Source organism: Triturus cristatus, chromosome 3_2 (genome assembly GCF_964204655.1).
Source record: "Triturus cristatus chromosome 3_2, aTriCri1.1, whole genome shotgun sequence".
NCBI classification, from domain to species: Eukaryota; Metazoa; Chordata; class Amphibia; order Caudata; family Salamandridae; genus Triturus; species Triturus cristatus.
The window spans coordinates 914,767,360-914,786,339 of record NC_140584.1 but is presented as its reverse complement, the minus strand read 5'-3'; the positions used below and the strand labels follow the sequence as shown (position 1 = coordinate 914,786,339).

At 48.2% G+C, this 18,980-nt stretch overlaps 1 protein-coding gene across 1 annotated transcript in view; it reads right to left on the bottom strand.

The window, feature by feature from the left end:
- Window positions 1–1,082: 1,082 nt before the first annotated feature.
- LOC146858448 (double C2-like domain-containing protein beta) overlaps window positions 1,083–18,980 on the bottom strand; it is a 602,492-nt gene continuing 584,594 nt past the window's right edge. The window contains exon 6 of the mRNA XM_085649370.1: window positions 1,083–6,522. Within this exon, the coding sequence (XP_085505496.1) occupies window positions 6,386–6,522 (137 nt within the window). The 3' untranslated portion in view covers window positions 1,083–6,385. The remainder of the gene's footprint in view (window positions 6,523–18,980) is intronic.

Below are 18,980 nucleotides of genomic sequence, written 5' to 3'. Positions count from 1 at the left end.
CAGCAACGAGGCGATATAAAATTATCGCCGCTTTTGCATCCGTTTTCAGGCGAAACGCGGCGATAATTTTATTGCCTTATTAGCAAGGTCACGCTATCGCGTGAAACCTTGCATTAGCGCCCATATTCTTAACGCCCAGCTTTGCATCTCTAATGAGATGCAAAGTGGGCGTTCCTGACCTGACATGACTGGAGAAATTAAGCGACATTTCTCCTATCATCAAGCCCCACGCTATGAAGCATAGCGGCAAGAAAAGTAGCGATAACCCCTGTTATCGCTACTTTCCTTACGCCTGCTTCAGGACTGACTTAGCCATGATATCCTATGGAGGGTGGATATCATGGCTAAGTATGTGAGGCCCTATCATCAAGCTAACACCAAACTTCGTGAGATTATCGCTGGGTTGCCAGCGATAATCTCACGTTGGCAGTTAGCGCTAGGATTTTTATCGCTTTTGAGATAAGCGTTGCTAATAGCACGCTATCTCAGCGATAAAAATCCACGTTAGCCGGCGATAATTATCCTAGCGCTAAGTGCGCTTAGCGATAATTATCGCCGGTTGTTGCTGATATGCCCCTATGTGACCTCACCAAGCATCAATATGTTGGTGAAGCATCTTGGTGGGGGCCCCCAAAAACCAAACCAGTTTTTCATTCCTGCTGCAAATGTGCACCGTCATCACTGATGCTTTCTTCTTGCCTAATTACCAGCTTAGCAGAGTACCCTAGACTGTAGTCATAAACCACTTCTTCCCGCAGGAAGACACACACTCCTCATTCACAAAAATGGACCATGTCCTTAGCTACAAAGGAAATCTTTGTGGGACTTTGTGTGCTGTTGGCCAAGCGAGGCTGGCAAAATATTTGCCAAAATATGTGCTGCTCTGACCTCTTTTATCCAAGGATACAGGCATACAAATAATGTATTAAAATTTATCAATGATATTAGTAAACCTCTTCCTTCTTACTACCACCAGTAGACATTTTTTACCCTTGCTGATCAGCAAAGATCTGCGCTTTCCGCTTCTGACTGCCTCCACAGTAACAGGCGAGAGGAGGAATGAGACAGTCATTCCAAATGAATTAATTTACCAGTGACTGTAATAAGCTTCGTGCATTTATACAATGTAAACAATTTGTTTGTGATCCCTGCTTGGATGTCAAAAACAATTAGCAATTTGCATACATTTTCAGCCCTAAGCTTACATTTTTATGAGCATCTTCCTCCTCAAGTGAGAAAGATATTTTAGGAGCTATTTCATGCATGCTTGGATCTAAACGTGTCTATTTTAAGATTCCTGAGTATTGTGATCATTAAAAAAAACTTCACAATTGAGGAAAGATCTATCAGAGTCCAATGGAAGGAAACTGTGTGCTTTTTTCCAGTGATGTCATTTATGAACAAAAGCTGTGCTTGGAGGTGAACATCTACAGTGGATGACTGGAGAGGAGTGGTCCTAATGTCCAGAGCAAAAACTTAAAAGGATGATGTTTTTTGCTAAGAGTTGAAGCACTCACTGTCATAAGGAGACTTTAATGTGTAAGTCAATAACACCTGGAATTGCATTCAATAAAAATAGCAGCAAGGGGTGCCTAAGTTTGGAAAAACCTACACTGGCCATGAACAAGTGGCACTTGAAAAGGCAGCAACACTAGACTTTACCTAGACTAACACCGTTTTAACTCGCTGTTTTAAGTGGAAGGGCCTGGGATGTGCCTGCAGCTAGTTTGAGATCATGGCTACCTTTCCATTCAACAACCATGGGTTCTGGACTGCAGCGCCCAAAGTAAAATAGTTAAGTAAGAGGTCATCTCTAGGACTGTCCACCTGCAGTGTGCAACACTGAAATTTAGGGGCATACAAAGAAATGGCAGAGCGCAGCACTGTGGCACATTTTGCAGTGCTGCGCTCCACCAGTATCCAAAACGCAGGGATGCAATGTATTTACAAGAATATGGCACACCCCTATGTTTCCCCTAGTGCTGGTGCTAGAAATAGCTGCTTAGCGCCAACACACACACCCTTGCGCAATAGTGTAAGGGTGCCTGCATTTCAGTTAATGATTGTTTATGTGCACATAAACAATCAATAGTGGCGCTTTGTTACTTCTATGTGTGCTGCAGAAGTAGCAAATTGTCATTATTTAATGATTGTTTATGTGCAGGAAGGCACACCTTCCTGTACAAACAATCATTAATGGAGGTTTGCTGATTGCATGTGTGCCTCAGATTGTAGCACACATAGAAAAAGCAAAAATGAGAAAAAATAAAGGTATTTCTCCTCACTGTGCCATTCTAGCTCCTGTGATTGCATGGCGTCAGTTTTTGAGGGTGCCTCAGATTTACACCTCTTTGTAAATCTGAGCAGCCTCAAAAAGCAAAGGGTGTTGCGGTGGAATGCCCATAGCAACACCCACTGCACGCCCCTTTCAGGGTACCATATTTACAAAGCGACGTTAACCGCTTTGTAAATATGGTGCAGGGCATTGTGCCACCGGGAAAAATGACATTCTGGTCGCAGAATCCCCTTGTAAATATGCCCTTTAGTTGGGAAAAGAAGGCCGTGAATTCTTGCCTGTGCAGGCGATGGCACCCCACTGACATGTAGGGGCTTATTTACAAGCATCTTGCACCACCAGTATGTCATTTTTTCCCATGTTATAAGTGACGCACCGGCGGCGCACGGGGCTTGCAAATAAGCCCCGTAGGGTAAAAGTGCAAGCACATAAGGCCTACAGAGTCTTTCGTTTGCACAAAAACCATCCCTTTCGTTAACACTGCGGCGAGCACGTGGAAGACGTGACCACCTCTGACTTCTTTCGGATAAACAGGTCCCTCTCCGCACTGCTACCTGCCAGAAACCTTTACGGCTGCCACTCACATACATGGGGATTTAGAGCGGACTCCTCTGGGCGTCTGAGCGCTGAAAGCATAAAGTACACATCTGAATAAAATCTCTTTTTTCACATCCTTTCTCTCAACAGAACATGCATCCTGTGTTTGCACCTTAGAGCATCTTCTGCGCGTCGGGTAATGGAGACTTCCATAGCTCTATTTTAAAGCTATAGCTCATCGACAACTGCACTGGAGCCGAGCAGACACGGGTGGGAGGGTCAGGGGCAGACCATGATTAGCTTTCATCTTTCAGTCTCTGGCCTTCATCCCCTGCATCGATCAGAACATGGCTGAAGTTAGAGTGGAGAAGACAAGGATTGGGGACATGGCCAAAAGGGAATGCAACGGCGAAGCCACAGGTGCCGGAGTTGTGCTTAATCGAGCTGAATGTCGACACAGAAACAAAGACAGGGCAGGAAATGAGGTACCAGGTGTGAAATCCCTGCCCAATTTATCCTGTGTTGACAAACAAATAATATGCATTCCAAAAGGGAAGCAGATGTTGACAAACAGCTTGCAGTTATTTGTGATTAAGAAAGGACTTTAACCCAATCTCGCAATATTTGGAAAGGCTTCTTGAAGGGGGATGAAAGTTGATTGGAGTTTTGTTGTCTCCAGCCCTCAGTGGCAGCCATTTTAGTCTTGACAGGATTCCACTGCACCCTCTTACAAAAGACTGCATACTAATACCACAGTTGTCTGCTGAGTATTCTAATAGTTTGAAGACCATACACATATACTTTGAGAACACCCATAAAAGCCCTATTATCAGTCTCCCGCATGGCTTCTACACAATCCAATTCCTGGCCTCTAAGTGCCCGCATAGTGTACAGAAGTCCTTTCTGCGCACAGAAAAGACATATAGCCCTTTGTCTTCACCACTTAGACAAGTCATTGGCTAGGACGCTAAAACCCGCCCAAAAGGAGAGTTACCAATTGGGCTAAACGGCCATCACAGGGCAGAATTTGCCAAGAGAAGCGTTCTCCAGGTTGCCACAAACAGCGAATCATTGCGCCCGCTTTCAACGGATCCAACTAATCAGGATCAAGTGGAATGTACTGTAGGACCTGTAAATGAGGACCTGCCTTTTCATTATAAAAGACACTCCAGGACTGGTGGAACATTTTAGTCTGGATTACGAATTCTTGTGTTTAAATGTGTCCCCAAGCTTGCCCCTCCTAATCTTTGTTTGTTTCACTATATCAACCACCATGCAATCTCTGTCTTCCCCGAATGCCACAGGTTTCTTGTGACCTTTCAAGATTTTGATGCTGTGACCTACGAGCCTCCACAATGTTCAGTGTTATATCTGTTCCTATGCCTCTCTTGTCCCTGTTGACAAGATACAAACATAACCTACAGTCTGTGGCTGAGAAGTACCTATGGGTCTTGCTCGCATGCATCTTTCCCACACAATGCATAGGTACCTTTCCTCTCACCACCAACAGAGAAAAGATAATGCCTTACTTACAGTGCCTCATTTCAATCTTTGCACCAAAGGTGGTAAATCTTTTTCGGCTCAAGGCCCATCCCATTTGGAACACACTCCCTCTTGAAATAGGGCAATCGCCCTCCCTGGAGGGAGTGAAATCCTTCGAAAGGCTGGAGTGCTGATCAGGTCCAAGAGACACCGTGTTGTAGTGAACGCTTTACAAGTGCGGTCAACGAGCCATAACTATTCTGTCCTATTAAAACGCCTTATGATCTTTATGCTAATTTATACCTTGTACTACATATTCTGTACCCCTTTTGTAAACACTGGGAAGCACCCAGCAAACCGCTCCATGTAAGAGTGATAGAATATTGACAGGGGATGCAGGCTGCAGCGCTTTGAATGCATGAGGAGTCTCTTGGCTCTAGAGTGGATACTGATCTAACGTTGCTTCAAAACAATCTTTGGTGCTTCAAAATGGGATTTTGAAAAATCATCTAGCAGGCAATGATCTGTTCCTTTCACATCCCAACTCGATCTTCATTGCCTGTCTCTGCCAACATCAGCTAGTAAATTCCAGAGGTCTGAAGGGTCAGAGGAGCAGCGCATTCTGGGAAGACCAGATATGAAGGGTGTGGTTGTCCACTAAGGGAAGTTACGAAGCAACCGTATCTTCTTCTCACCTTCTTCCTCTGATAGCTCAGCATGATAGAAGAGCTGGTCTTTTTGTTCTGAACTAGCACGGTCAGTATCGGTACATGATGACAATATGCTAGTTATGGTAACTGACCAACACAACTTGGGCTGTTTCGTCCTATGCGTGTCATAAAGGTCATCAACTGACCATCATTACATTTTAATGTCCAACAGTGTGAGTTACCACAGAATTAGAAGCAGTCTTTCTGTGACTTTTATATTCTTAAAATGTTCAGAACCAGGGCCATATTGTTCATTGGTTAAAGGAACACCTTGGAAAAAGACAGATCTATGTCGCTTGACACATGAGGAATCAGAAAGTTGATTGTGAATTATATCTAAGAACAATTATGTAAGGACGTTTATGAAATGTATATTTTTGGCCTTTTTTCACTTTTATGATGAAGGCAAAGTTGTTTCTACCTTCCTCTGACCTGGACACTCTCTCCTGCTTCTCCCTGCATTCGAATGTTTTTGCAGAGTTTATTTTTGATGGGCACCTTATGTAAGTATGTGTTGCTGGACCACTAAACAGTAACAATAAATCAGTGTCACGTGCTTTAGCAAGCCCGTTGCTTCAACATGACATGTGCCTCAGCTGTCATTCATTGCCAAAACAGCAGATGTTCTGCCTATATGTCAAATAGTAATTGGCCAACCAGTGGCAACGGTGACGTCAGTAGCTACCCACATTCTTCCTCTGGTGCTCCAGCATGTTCAAGCCATGGATATTTAAGTTCGACCCCTTGTGCCCATTTGACCTCAAACCTCCCAAACACACCCATCACCCATCTCCGAGTCCATTTACAGTGAATTATAGGAGAGCTGTTTTAGGGGCACACTGCGTGTGTGTTTTTGCGCGTGAGCACGGGTGGTTGTGGCCTTTTCAATGAATAACCTTCATTCAGCCTTGACGATGACAAGGGTATTATTTTACAGACCTTCACGTCGTTGTGGGGAATGAGCACCAAACTGTTCACTCTGACATCAGAAACCATGTAAACATTGCTGGACTGGAGGGGCGGGTGAAAAGGGAATAAGCTAGGACTCGATTCCTTCTAATCTCCATGTCATTGTATCACTGGACACCAAGAGAACTCTGTGCCAGCCGCCTGCTCCCCAGTCATTCCCCTACTGAAGCTCTGTGGAGAAGGGATCTCAGACTGCCGGAGGCAAACCCAGGGGACTTGGTCTACTGAACAGTGGCAGTGGATTGTAGGCCTCACTGAATGATGAAGATCCCTTTTGATACAGAATCCTGTAGCAAATAAACCAAATGTCCGAAGGCATGAGTCGTTCCTCGATCCAGTTTGGCAGTATAGCGATGCTATGACATCACGGGGCGTATGGGAGTCTCTGAGGTCAATCGCTGAGGAAAGATCCGGGTAGCTCATTGGTTAGTGTGTGCCAGCGCTCAATCTTCTTGTCTTTGTTTTTCAGGCAGTCAAACCAGTGTTTTAAGCGTTCCCCTTTTGCATTGATTCCTAAGACGACTCCACCTGAGGAAAGATTCAAAGGAAAAGGAGGAGTTAGCTAAGTGTGTCATATTGTAGTATTTTAACATGCAGTGGTAAGCTTGATGTTACCTTTGAGAGATGGAGAATGTGCAACATAAAATAGATCTATTAAAGGACTCGACTAATTTGCTTGTTTTTTGTACACTATTTTTATTACAATTATTGTATAATACTCTCAACCAATTCTGAATTTATGTCAGGCTACTGGCACTGGGGCAAGGTAATGCAAAATAAAAAATACTGGCTTTGCGAAAAATGACGCCAGAGACAGGCCAGAGTAATTTAAAGGCTTAGAACACTTGCCCTATTTATCCTGCTTTTCTACATCTCCTCAAAAGCATTTACTGATGGCAGTTCCTCCTCTGGTACTTAGGGCACATTCCACCAAGACCACTATACTGTTCTTAGCATACATTATACCATAAAGTCACAGGGTGCTCTTTGAGCCCTGCTCTCGGGACGTCCACAGGGCTATGGGAGAGAGGCGGGTTCATTCTTGGTATGAGACGCCCTGAGCTCCCCCGCAACCGGTACAAAGGGATATATCACTGCTTACTTATGTGCAAGTTTGATTTTATATTTACATTTATCATAATTAGTGATTTTTACATTAACACTTAGTCACAGTTAGGGTATGTTAACATTAAGTTAGGCATAGTCACTATAGGCTTTGATTTGAAAGGCCCCATGTTAAATGAAATGTTATGTTTCTGCTTGTTGTGCATAATCTTTTTCTTATTCCAGAAGCCGAGTTCCAACAGTATGCTCACAGGAGCTGTGGTATTATCGTTAAAGTCCTTGTTAAGGCCATTGAATATATCTCTTCATGGGCTGAACAAGATATCTATGAAGATCATGAACCTGAAATCTTCCATTGTATGATTCAGGTGAAGAGGGCTGACACTTGCTTAATTTTCATTGGTTCCTTCCTTTTGAGAACCATAAGGAGGACCCAGGCTGTTGAATTCTATGATTTAATTGTGCATCACTATGTTAGACAGTCAGACTTGCTCCTGTCCACCTTTCAAGGCAGATGTCCTTTTGCCTCTCTTACGACCCTGTGCTTATTGTATTGCTGCTCACATAGTTCATCTCCCAAGCAAATATATTTCTTCTCTGTCTGAGTAGAGCCTTCAGTTGGTTCTGTCTTAGAGACTTCATTGGCTGACACCTGCTACTCAAAACTTCCCTGAGCTCACTTCTAAAACCTTAGCTTAGCATTAGGGAGTTTCCCTTCAGGGGAGTCGAATCTTTCATGATTTAACAACAATAATCTTTAAATAACTTGGCTATGTATTTGTTATTCTGATTTGCTTTGGATCATATTGACTAATGCTGTAACCAGCTGATTATTGATTTATGAGTAATCTGAATGATTTGAGTTTGTAATTTTGCTAATTTGCTAATGTACATTCATGGTTTGTAAATCTACTTCTCTCTGTCATTCTTGAGGGGGAAAATATACTTCACTGTTATTGAGATGTTGTTGATGTTAAAGCTGAATTCGAGACAAAGATCCATCCACTCAAGTAAAGCTGGGATTCAAAATTTGCACCAAGACTTAAGACGGTGAAAACTCTGAAATTTTGCTCCATCACCTTGAAGAGGTAAGGCGGCGGTTATTTTCTTCTCTCACCCCTCAAATACATCTCACCTGCGTTTTTCTCAACTTTTTCTTCATTGAGTTCTAACTTGAGGTCTCTTTGCTACTATAAGTGGAGAAGCCGTAAGTTTCATGGCTCAACTTGGACAAGAAACAAGTAAGATTATAGCTGAATTTGTTCAGAGTTTGCCATCTGATATACTGTTATTTAGCGACCTCAAGTGCACCTTTACATTATATATATTTAAGAATGAGTCATAGGTCAAGTATAATTTTTTTTGTTGCAATGTGTTTATTGGCATTTTCTGAGTTGCAATACAAAAACAGTAAGCATCATCGTATTCCATAAGTTCTTTCAGCGTTACATCAACATCATATTTCACTAGCAGTGGTATACGGGCAAATAGCGGTTCAGTGTTCCTAGAGGTCACCACAAGCCCCTTCCCCTCCCCCCACCCGTCACCTGACCCAGAGAGATCATTGTGAGTCAGTGAGCGTGAGTCCGTAATGTGTGAGTCATGGCTTCCATACTTTCCAGAACTTTTTGGACAGCCCCGTGCTTTATAAGTCGTTTTCTCCCCCAACATATACATATCCATACTCTTTCTACATTCGGCCAGTGATGGGCTCACCACAGCCCCCCATGCTTTGACACAACTAATCCTAACTGAAGCAGGGTTAACTTTGGTCTCGGGAGCTCAATCTCCATGGATATTCCCAACAGAACAAACAGGGGATTCAAGGGTAGCGTGTCCTCCAAGATAGCTCCCAACTCTTCCAGCAGGGTTAGCCAGTACAATTGAATCTGCGAACACTCCCAAACTGTGTGGAAGAATGTACCCTCAATCGTGTTACATCACAGACAGTTGGGCGTTTCCGCCCTCCCTATGCGGTGCAGTTGAGCCCTGTCATAATAGGCTCTATGTAGGTATTTGAATTGGATCAGTCTAAGTCGTGACTTGATGACCACCTCACGGGGATGCATCAGTGCCATTTCCCAATCCAGGTCCTCTATCTCTCCCAGGTCTGGCTCCTATTTCGCCCTCTACTTCTGCAGGGAATGTGGCTTGTTATTGATTATATAGTTCTATATGTCCAGGAGACTGCCTTTTCCTCTATCTCACCCATCAGGAGTCGCCCCTCTAAAGGTGTGTATTCAGGGATGTTGCCGGTATCTATGCGTTGTGCCCACCACGCGTGCGCCAGCTGTAAGTACTTATAGTGTTGCGTCAGAGATGAGAGAAGGTGACTAGCTCCTTATGATATAATATGTCCTTAAGTTGTGAAATGCCCAGTAAATCCCACTTCCGGAAACCTCGCAGTTTTGCGATTTCTTTAAGCCGGTTTCCCACCCAAAGCGGGGTCTCCCTGGTCACCCGACCATCCCATTTCATCTACCTTTCTTTTTTTTTAAAACATATTTTATTTGTCGATTGCATAAATATCACAGCACCCTGCATATCAGAGTCGCCTACGTAGTCATATAGCATCATGTTACAGAAGCAATCTACTTTTATGTATGCCATCCGACAATATAATAAAAAGACACAATAAAATGCTACAAACCCCCCCCCCCCAATGCCCCCCACCCTTTCCCCTGCGTCGCACCATGTCCAAATGGTCCCAACCTCCGTTTTAATATCCTGCAACCCAGCCGTGGCACAATAAAACATGACCCCCCTTATTCCCCCCCTATCCGGCACCCCCCCAACTTGACCGGCCTCATGAATTATCCCCAGGGACAATCCTCCACCTCCACCGGCCGCTCCAGCCACATCCCCCGGTAATCCGCCCATCGCTTCCATATTTTATAATGCTTGCGTGGGCATCCCCTGGCCACAAATATAGGTTGTTCCAGACCCATGCAGAAATCTAGGCCATTTTTCCATGCAGTCACCGAGGGGGCCCGAGGCTCCTTCCATGCCCTGGCGATATCACGCTTTGCTAATGTAAGGCCCAGTCGCAAAAGGTGTCGCTTATAAACATTACCCCCAATACCCTCCATGACGTGTAGCATTGCCAGTCGTGGCGTTTGCGGAAGTTCCCAACCCAGAACCTCCGAAAGACAGGCGAACACCCCCCTCCAAAATCGGTCCAGGGAGAGGCAATGCCAAGTAGTGTGTTTAAATGTGCCTTCTTACCGGCCACATCTGAGGCAATCTGGAGCAGCAATCATGCCCGCCCGATACAGCCTGGCCCGAGTGAAGTAGACCCTATGCAGATATTTGAATTGTATAAGGCGCAGGCGCATTGCTATAGCCGCTTCTCTAGGGGCCGCCAGGGCTTCCCGCCAGTCCTCCTCATCTAATGCCCCAACATCTGCCTCCCAATCTCCCCGCAGCTTCTGAAGCTTCGTAGAACAATGAATAACAAGGGCCTGATAAATTCTGGAAATCTTCTTGGTCTCTAACTCCCCCATAAAGAGTCTCACTTCCAAAGGACTGAACTCGGGGAGGGATGTCAGACCCTCCAGGCTAGGGGACAGTGCATGGCGAAACTGGAGATATCTATAGAACTGTGATTGGGGCATAGAAAATTCCCTCTGTAAGTCCTGGAATGACTTAAGCACCGTGCTATTCATAACGTCCCCCAAAGTCGAAATGCCAATATCGTCCCAGCCGCGGAAGCCCCGTGGAGCCACCAGTTCTGGGAAGAACCCATTGTTCCAGAGAGGGGTCTCCTCAGTCAAGACATTCCACCAACCCATACGACGCAGCGCTTGCCGCCATATCAGGAAAACCACACGCGTAACCGACGGCATAGTGCCGCGCAAAGGCGCCGAGTATAGAATCGTGTGTATTGCGTTAGACCCCATAAGCAACCGCTCTAATGCGTACGCTGGATCCCCCCGATCGCCATACCACCACTCATTAAGGACAAGGAGATGCGAGGCCTGAATATAAGACTGGATATCTGAGGACGCGATTCCTCCGCAATAAGGGGATAAAAAGCATGTTCTAAGGGCCCCACGTACATTATTCCCCTCCCACAGAAACTGCCCCAAAACAGAATTCACCAGTCGGAACCATCGAGGTGGGATCGGATACGGGTCATTTTGCAACTGATAGAGTAGCCTAGGCAGCGCTACCATCTTAAATATTGCCAACCTGCCATACAGTGTCAGGGGCATACGTGACCAGGTCTTGAGATTTGTGCGAACCCTCTCCCTCACCGGTGCCACATTGCGCTCCCACAAGATAACCTGTATCTCCGAGAGGAACACACCCAAGTATTTCAACCCTCCAACCGCCAACTGAATAGTGCTCGCCCACGTGCCGGGCCTCGAGCGGTCCCCTATGACCCAAAGTGTAGATTTGCTAGGATTCATAAAGAGTCCCGACGTCTCCCCAAAGATCTGCAGGATCCGTAGGAGCCGCGGCCCCGACGTGTCCAGTTCCGTAATGAAAAAAAGGACGTCGTCCGCATATAGTGCGATTCTGTCAGATACCTCCGGGGACCACTCAAAACCTCGGACCTGTGCATCCACACGTACCCACGCCGCCAATGGCTCCATAGCTAGTGCAAACAAGTATGGGGACAGGGGACATCCCTGCCGTGTACCCTGCTGAATCGGAAAAATAGCAGAGGCCGCCCCCGCCACCCGTACCGACGCTGTCAAATCCGTGTATAGGAGCGTAAGATAGGAAAGGAAGCGCGGGCCCAGGTTAAGTCTACGCAGTAATGCAAACAGGTATACCCAGCTCAGAGAATCAAACGCCCTGTCCATATCTGCTAACAGGAGCGCCGCCTGTTTTCCTGTTTGTCGAACCGCCGCCACCGCCACATGTGCCCGCCGTATGTTGTGTCTGGTGGCCCTCCCAGGCATGAACCCAGCCTGATCAGGGTGTATAAGAGCCGATATGTATGGCAGAAGGCGATTAGCCAATGCCTTTGCCAGGATCTTAGCCTCCACGTTGAGGAGGGAGATGGGGCGATACGAGTCCCGTAGATCCGGGGACCGACCTGGTTTAAGAAACACTACCACCTCAGTGTGCCTCCAATCTGGGGGAAGCATACCCTTCTCTCTGGCCTCCTCCACCACCGCCCGATAATATGGGGCCAGTTGCACATTATAGCGATTGAAGAATTCACTAGGGAACCCATTAGGCCCCGGCGCTTTCCCAGAGTTGAGCTCTTCCAAGGCCGTGCCGAGCTCCTCCTCTGTTAATGGAAGTTCCAATCGGTCTCGCACTTCATTAGAGACCATTTTAGGCGGTAGATCCGCTAAGAATTTATCTACGGTGGCCGCTGATAGGCATTCCCGAGTGGTATAGAGGTCTGCATAATAGGCAGCAAAACTGTCGGCTATAGTAGTGGATCAGAAATCGGTACCCCTCCGTCATCCACTAGGCCCGGGAGGGCCTGGGCATGGAAGGTGCCCTGGCAAAGCCTATGAATCATCTTTCCGGACTTGTCCCCCCACTGATATACTCTGCTACGCGTCGCCAGCCCTGTCTGATGGGCTTTGTCCATTAGAATGGCTGCACAGGACTGTTGGGCCTGGAGCAATTGCCTCACCAACTGCCCTTCCCCTTCCTCCCGGGCCTGGCGTTCGAGTGCCTCAATGGAGGCCTTCACCCGTGTCAACTCCTCTCTGCGCCTACGACGTGCCGCTGAGCGCCAAGATATATCCACCCCTCGTAGCGTGGGCTTCAGGGCCTCCCACAAGGACCCAACACTGGACACCGATCCCTCGTTGGAGGTGAAGTTGTGAGCAATGGCCTCCCTCATGTGCGTACTGTAGTCTGCATTCTGCAAGTGCCATGGCGAGAGGCGCCACCAAAAAGGCTGTCGCCCCCGGCCCATAGATAACTCTAGGGACACCGGGGAGTGATCGGAGAGGCCACGGGGCAGGATCTCTGCCAAAACCACTCTATTAGCCCTTGACCAAGGAATGAATATATAGTCAATCCTGGAAAAGGTACGGTGGACCACTGAAAGATATGTGTACCCCCGCTCATTTCCGTGAGACCGCCGCCAGACATCAATCCAGTCCAGGCTAGCCACCAGGGAACTTAGTTCCGTGGGACCTCCCCTCCTCGGACCATCCTCCCCCCAACTCCTTACCCTGGCCAAATCCATAACATCGTTCCAATCCCCACCAATTACCAAGAGCACGTCCGGCATATTCGCCCAAAGGGCCAGTAGCCTCTCAACAAAAGACCACTGCAGGGGGGGGCATACACACAACCCAAAACCAGTGGGACCTCCCCAACCGTGCCCCAAATAAACAGATACCGGCCTTGAGGGTCAATCCACTGCTGCGCATGTATATATGGAACCATACGATGAACCAAAATCGCCACCCCTCTGGAGCCCCTCGCAAATCCTGCATGAAAGATTTGATGATACCCATAACGCTGTAAACAGGGGGTCTTCGTACCCATGAGGTGCGTTTCCTGCAGCATAAGTATATCCGCCCGAGCCCTCTTGGCCTGATGCAATATTGCTCCCCGCTTAAGTTTGTCCAAGGCCCCTCTCACGTTCCAGCTTATAACACGGAGAGTGCCTGGGATTCCCTGATCTCTTATCGACGTGCTAGCCATAGGAAATGGACCCCACCCACCTCACAAACAGGGGGCTAGGGCTGTACACATGGACAATGTCATGAACCCACAATGGAAGTGCAACGCAGAACCTAAAACAACTCCCACCCAACAAACCCCCACCCCATACCTCAATAACGCTGATGCATCTGTCGCGGTGGGGCATGTACCAAGATCCCAATGGGGGAGGTGGCACAGCCCCATCCAATGGATCCCTAACTTACAGCCCATTTCCCTCGGGCAGAATCTCGACCAGTGCAAGCCCGGCAAAGAACCAGCCCACCCTTGAACCCCCCCGACAATAATATCACAACAAATAAGGTAAATAGATTTGAGCAAAGGAAACCACCCCCGCACTGGACCAGCCCCAAGCGTCAATGTACCACAATATCAATGTTCATGCTCCGGACCCCTCCCAGAGGAGGCCCCACCAGACACAGAGCGCCTCCTGGATCTCGACCGTCTGCCACCCCTCCGTTGCTGTTGCTTCTGACCCTTCCGGGCCCCCTCTCCGGAGGAGGAGTCCGACTCCCTACCGGGCGGAGTGGGCACCCTCACTCTCACCATTTTGTCAGTCCCCCGAAATACCTCCTCCGGGGTGTCGAAGAAGTGTGTGCGGGATTGGTACACCACCCGCAGACAAGCCGGAAATAAGAGGGCATACGGGAGCTTAAGGTCTCTAAGTCGGGTCTTCGCCGCCATGAAGGATTGACGCTGTTGCTGTACTAGTCGGGTATAGTCGGGAAATGTTAAGATGCGCACATTCTCATATAGCAGCGGTTCCTTAGCCCGGGCTTGTTTCAAGACAGCATCGCAGTCCAGATAGTTCAGGAATTTCGCTGTTACCGGCCGCGGGCGAGCCCCCGGCGGTGGCTTCTGTAACAGCGCCCTGTGTGCTCGCTCCACCACAAAGCATCGTGACATAGCGTCCGGCGGAAGCCAGCTTTCCAACCACTGCGTGAGGAAACGTTCCATGTTGCCTGCCTCACAGCCCTCCGGAAAACCAACGAATCTCAGATTGTTCCGTCACGCCCGCCCTTCTGCATCCTCCACCCGAAGCGCCAATCCCCGCTGGGTCTTTTCCATGTTCGCCACTTTTTGCTTCAGTGTGGTAACATCGTCTTCCACTCCAGAAATCCGGGTCTCAGCTTCTGTGATGCGAGACACAGCGTTGCGCAGATCTTGGCGCAGCAGCGTGACGTCCACCTCAACCGCCTCTATCTTGGCATTAAGCATATCCCGGGATTGGGTGATGGCCGCCATGAGGGCCGCATTGTCAGGGATAGACTCCGGCGGCCCCCCGGTGGCACCAGCCGCTGCTCCCGGACCAGTGAATTTATCAATGGTGCCATGCCTGGCGGTCCCACCGCCCTTGTCCCTCGTCATGGCCTCCTCCGGGGGGCCCCCAGCAGGACCAAACACGGCTGGGTCCGCCGCAGGGGCAGCGGCACAGGGCTCAATGTAACCCCTCTAGGGGACCGACCCCCCATGGCCTCGCACAAGCCAAAGTTCACAAATATGGTCCGGACCTGCTTACAGCTGAGTGGCTTTGCGGAGCGCAGCAACCGCCTATCGTCCGGGCGCCTCAGCCCGGGCAGCCCCCAAAGCAAAGGACCACGGGGCCAAAAGAGGAGGTTCGCAGCTGCACCCCGCGCGGCCCAGCTGTGCCGCCGATTTCCCCCGTCTGGGTATGTCGCCAATCTCCCGTTGCAGCCTCACGTGAGTCGGGGGCCACCACGGCGATCCCACTCTACTCCTCTGGCAAGAGGTTTCCCCCTGCGACTGCCGCAGTCTTCGCACCCCCTCTCTCCTCACCTCCGCGGCCCGGCCTGGCCGCCGTGTCGTCTATTGCAGCCCCGATCAGGTCTCCACTCAACTCCAGTAGGGGGCCGCCGCCCCCGGTCCGCAGTATGGCCCAGTCCACGCGGATATAGCCTCTTAACCACAGGTGGGGGTCAAAACTCCGCCCGCTGCAACCACAAAGGCCCACGACTCCATGGGGACCGATGACAGCCCTATAGGGGGCCACCTCTCTGCCCCGCCCCGTATCAGGCCGATGGAGAGAGAGCAGGGGGTGGGGGAGAGGACCTCCACAACCTCTCAACGGTCGTGTCCTCCAATGCCCCCCCACCGCCAGCCGACAATGTGCCTTCACAGGGTTAGGGGCCTAGCTCCTCCGCAGGGCTCTCTGCCCCCGCCGTCATCTCCTCCAGACGCTGGCCACACACCATCCGGTTCCCGGACGTAGGATCGACCCTCCGACGTCTCTCCCGGGTCCCACAGGCTATCAAACTTCGGCGCTGCCCTCACCTCCTGCTGGCCAGCCCCATACGAGCGTCACCACTCGGGGCCGGGCACAACGCGACTCACAGCCCTCAGCGGTCGCCGGGACTCCGCACACAACTCCTCCGCCACCGATCCTGCGCGGGTGCGCCCCAGAGCATCGTCGAGTGTCCGTCTGGAGGGACAGCACCCAAGTAGCCCCTTCAGGACAGGTAAATTGTCAGGGGGGCCAGGATAATCGAGGATATTAGACGGGCTGGATGGAGCGCGCCTAACTCACGTCCGCCATCGTAGCGCGCTAGGCCAGGCCCCTTCATCTGCCGTTCTGCCTTTTTCCATGCCGCTATAATGATCCGTGTAGCTGTTAGGAGCTGTGCATAGCCCCGCCCCCATAAATGTAGTGCGTGTGTGAGCGCTCGGCAAATTGTGTGCACTCAAGTGCTTATGTGGGGTGGTCCCCTTCCACATGTTTCCATTCGTTCACCACAATTAAATGAGCCGCCCAATAGTACTAGTACTAGTATAGTATAGCCAGCGCTATCCTCTGCGTTTTTTCCGTCCCAAAGAAAGTCCGCAGTGTGTCGTCAAGTTTAGGGAACACCTCATCCAGTACCAGCTGATAGGTGTTTTGCAGACCGTATAAGAATTTTGGGAGCTCTATCATTTTGTAAAGCGCTGCCCTGTCTAGCAGCATCAACGGCAAGGACTCCCATCTCTCCACATCCGACCAGAACTCCCCGAGCACCCTGTATAGATTGCAATCCAGCGCCACTTCTGTATTCGTCGTGACATAAATCCCTAGGTACTTTATGCCCTCCGGGCCTAACTGAAGTCGGCTTAGGCAGGCATTGTACTCACCACCTAGGCCCACCGGACAAAGACGTGATTTTTCCCAGTTAATTTTATTTCCCGCATGTCCGCCGTAGGTTTCGCAACTTTTCATAATATTAGGGAGCGTCGTTTCCGGGTTTGTAACATACATCAGTATGTCGTCGGCATACAGAGAGGTGCGCTCGTCCGAGTCCACGTTCCCTCCTCCCGGGAATCCCGTAATGCCCGGGTACGCTCGGATGACAGATGCAAGGGACTCCAGAACCAGAGCGAAGAGGAGAGAGGACAAGGGGCATCCCTGTTGAGTGCCCCTTTCTATTAGGAATTCCCGCAACACCACACCATTAACTGGCCAGGGGTCTCTCATAGAGAATGGCGATCCATTGCCTGAATATCGGGCCAAATCCAAACTCCTCCAAAGCGGACATAAGAAAGGGCCAATTAACTGTGTTGAATGCCTTTTCGGCATCGAGGGACAGGATGAGATGTGGGTCTTCCCTTGTGAACACCACCTCTAGCCAATTATGTAACCTCCGCAGGTTGAGCCTCGTCGACCTCTTTGGCAAAAAGCCAGATTGATCCAGATGAATGAGACCAGTAATCACTGCAGTGAGCCTGTTTTGCTAGTATTCTGGCCAATATTTTGGTCTCCATGGTAATAAGGGAGATAGGCATAGGTCAGTATAATTTGCCAGAATGTCAGTAAAATCAAACATGAGGTAATACATTGGCACCATCGCTGAGCTTACGAACTCTCCCAGATTAAATGTAATCTAAATGTAATCTAAGGTAATCATATTACCAGCATGCAAATGTATCTGGCTATTGTTGCCGGTTGGTTCACACGGAAGGTTTCACATTATGAAAGAGAGTCCTTTCTCTATTCAACAGAACTCAGGATGCGTTTTCAGCTATCTAGTCACTATAGTAAATATGAGATCTTCTTTGATTTTGGAGGATCAAATATCTCTTTGAACAGAGCTGATGATGTGGTACTGCATCTCCAGGAGATGATTCTTTTGTAAGAGATCAACAATTTCTGGCTATAGTCAGAAGGATGTCACCAAAAGAAATAGTCAAAGACAAGACACTGGAACAAAGGACAAAATTCTTGAGAGGGCTGGTCGCCAAGCCGATTTCCACAGAAAGCGCAATCCTTCAATAGAGATGAGCCATAGTTAATAGTACTTTCTAACACAATAAATAACACAATAAAGCCATGCTTCAACTTGCCTCTAAATACATTACTTAATTGTGTTTCCTCTGTTAGATATTTTTCTCATATATGATTGTCAGTAACTTTTTTAGGTCCCACAAGAGCCCATACATTTTGTTTTAAAAAAGAAGCCTTAAAAATAAAAATGCCTACATACTCACATAGAGGGGCTTTCAGTCAGCACACTTCATCCATTGGTATGTTGTAGTGTCATTTAGATGTTGATTCAGCCCACCGAAACATACAGTTTGGGGGAAATCGGTTAGCCAACTTCCCCCATTTGCTCTCTTCAGTGTGGGTGATAGTATTTTGCCTACAAAATAATCCTAGTTACTACAGCAAACCTCTATTAGCAATACTGCTCCTCTGTGTATGTGTGTTCCAAGCTAAAGGATTTTTAAATGATTTGGGAGTTTGCATCTTCCACTTCGTTTCATTTCTGTACTGAAAACATTTCTCCTGTTATTCCTAGCCCTCCACTTTCAGCCTCATTGTAGCCTTCCATTATGACCCATGTTCTAGAATGATCTTTTTACCAAGAGAAGCTCCCTACTAATTAGGCATTATTTTTAGGTAAGACATTAAGAGCGCAGCCCCATAATACTCCGTGTCTCCAGTTAGTGTGCATTTTGACCTCTCGTTCTAGTGGTTTAGGCCTCCCACCTTTCTTTTAGCCCTTCTCTTGCTAATCTTCAATCCATCTGATTTGTGCCCTTTCTCAATGTTTTGTATACAATAAATGACCTGTTCACACGGTGAAAACACAGCTCATACACCTATTAAAGTTGTCATATATTTTTTGACAATCTATTAAGCAAGTGGTTACACCATCTATACTGCTATAGGTATGAATCACCAATAAAGGAAAGAGAAAGGAAGATTTCATACGGATTAAAAACTATCTCTGTAACCAATAGCCTGTGTCTCTAACACCCTAATGTGGTGAAAAAATTTGAGAATG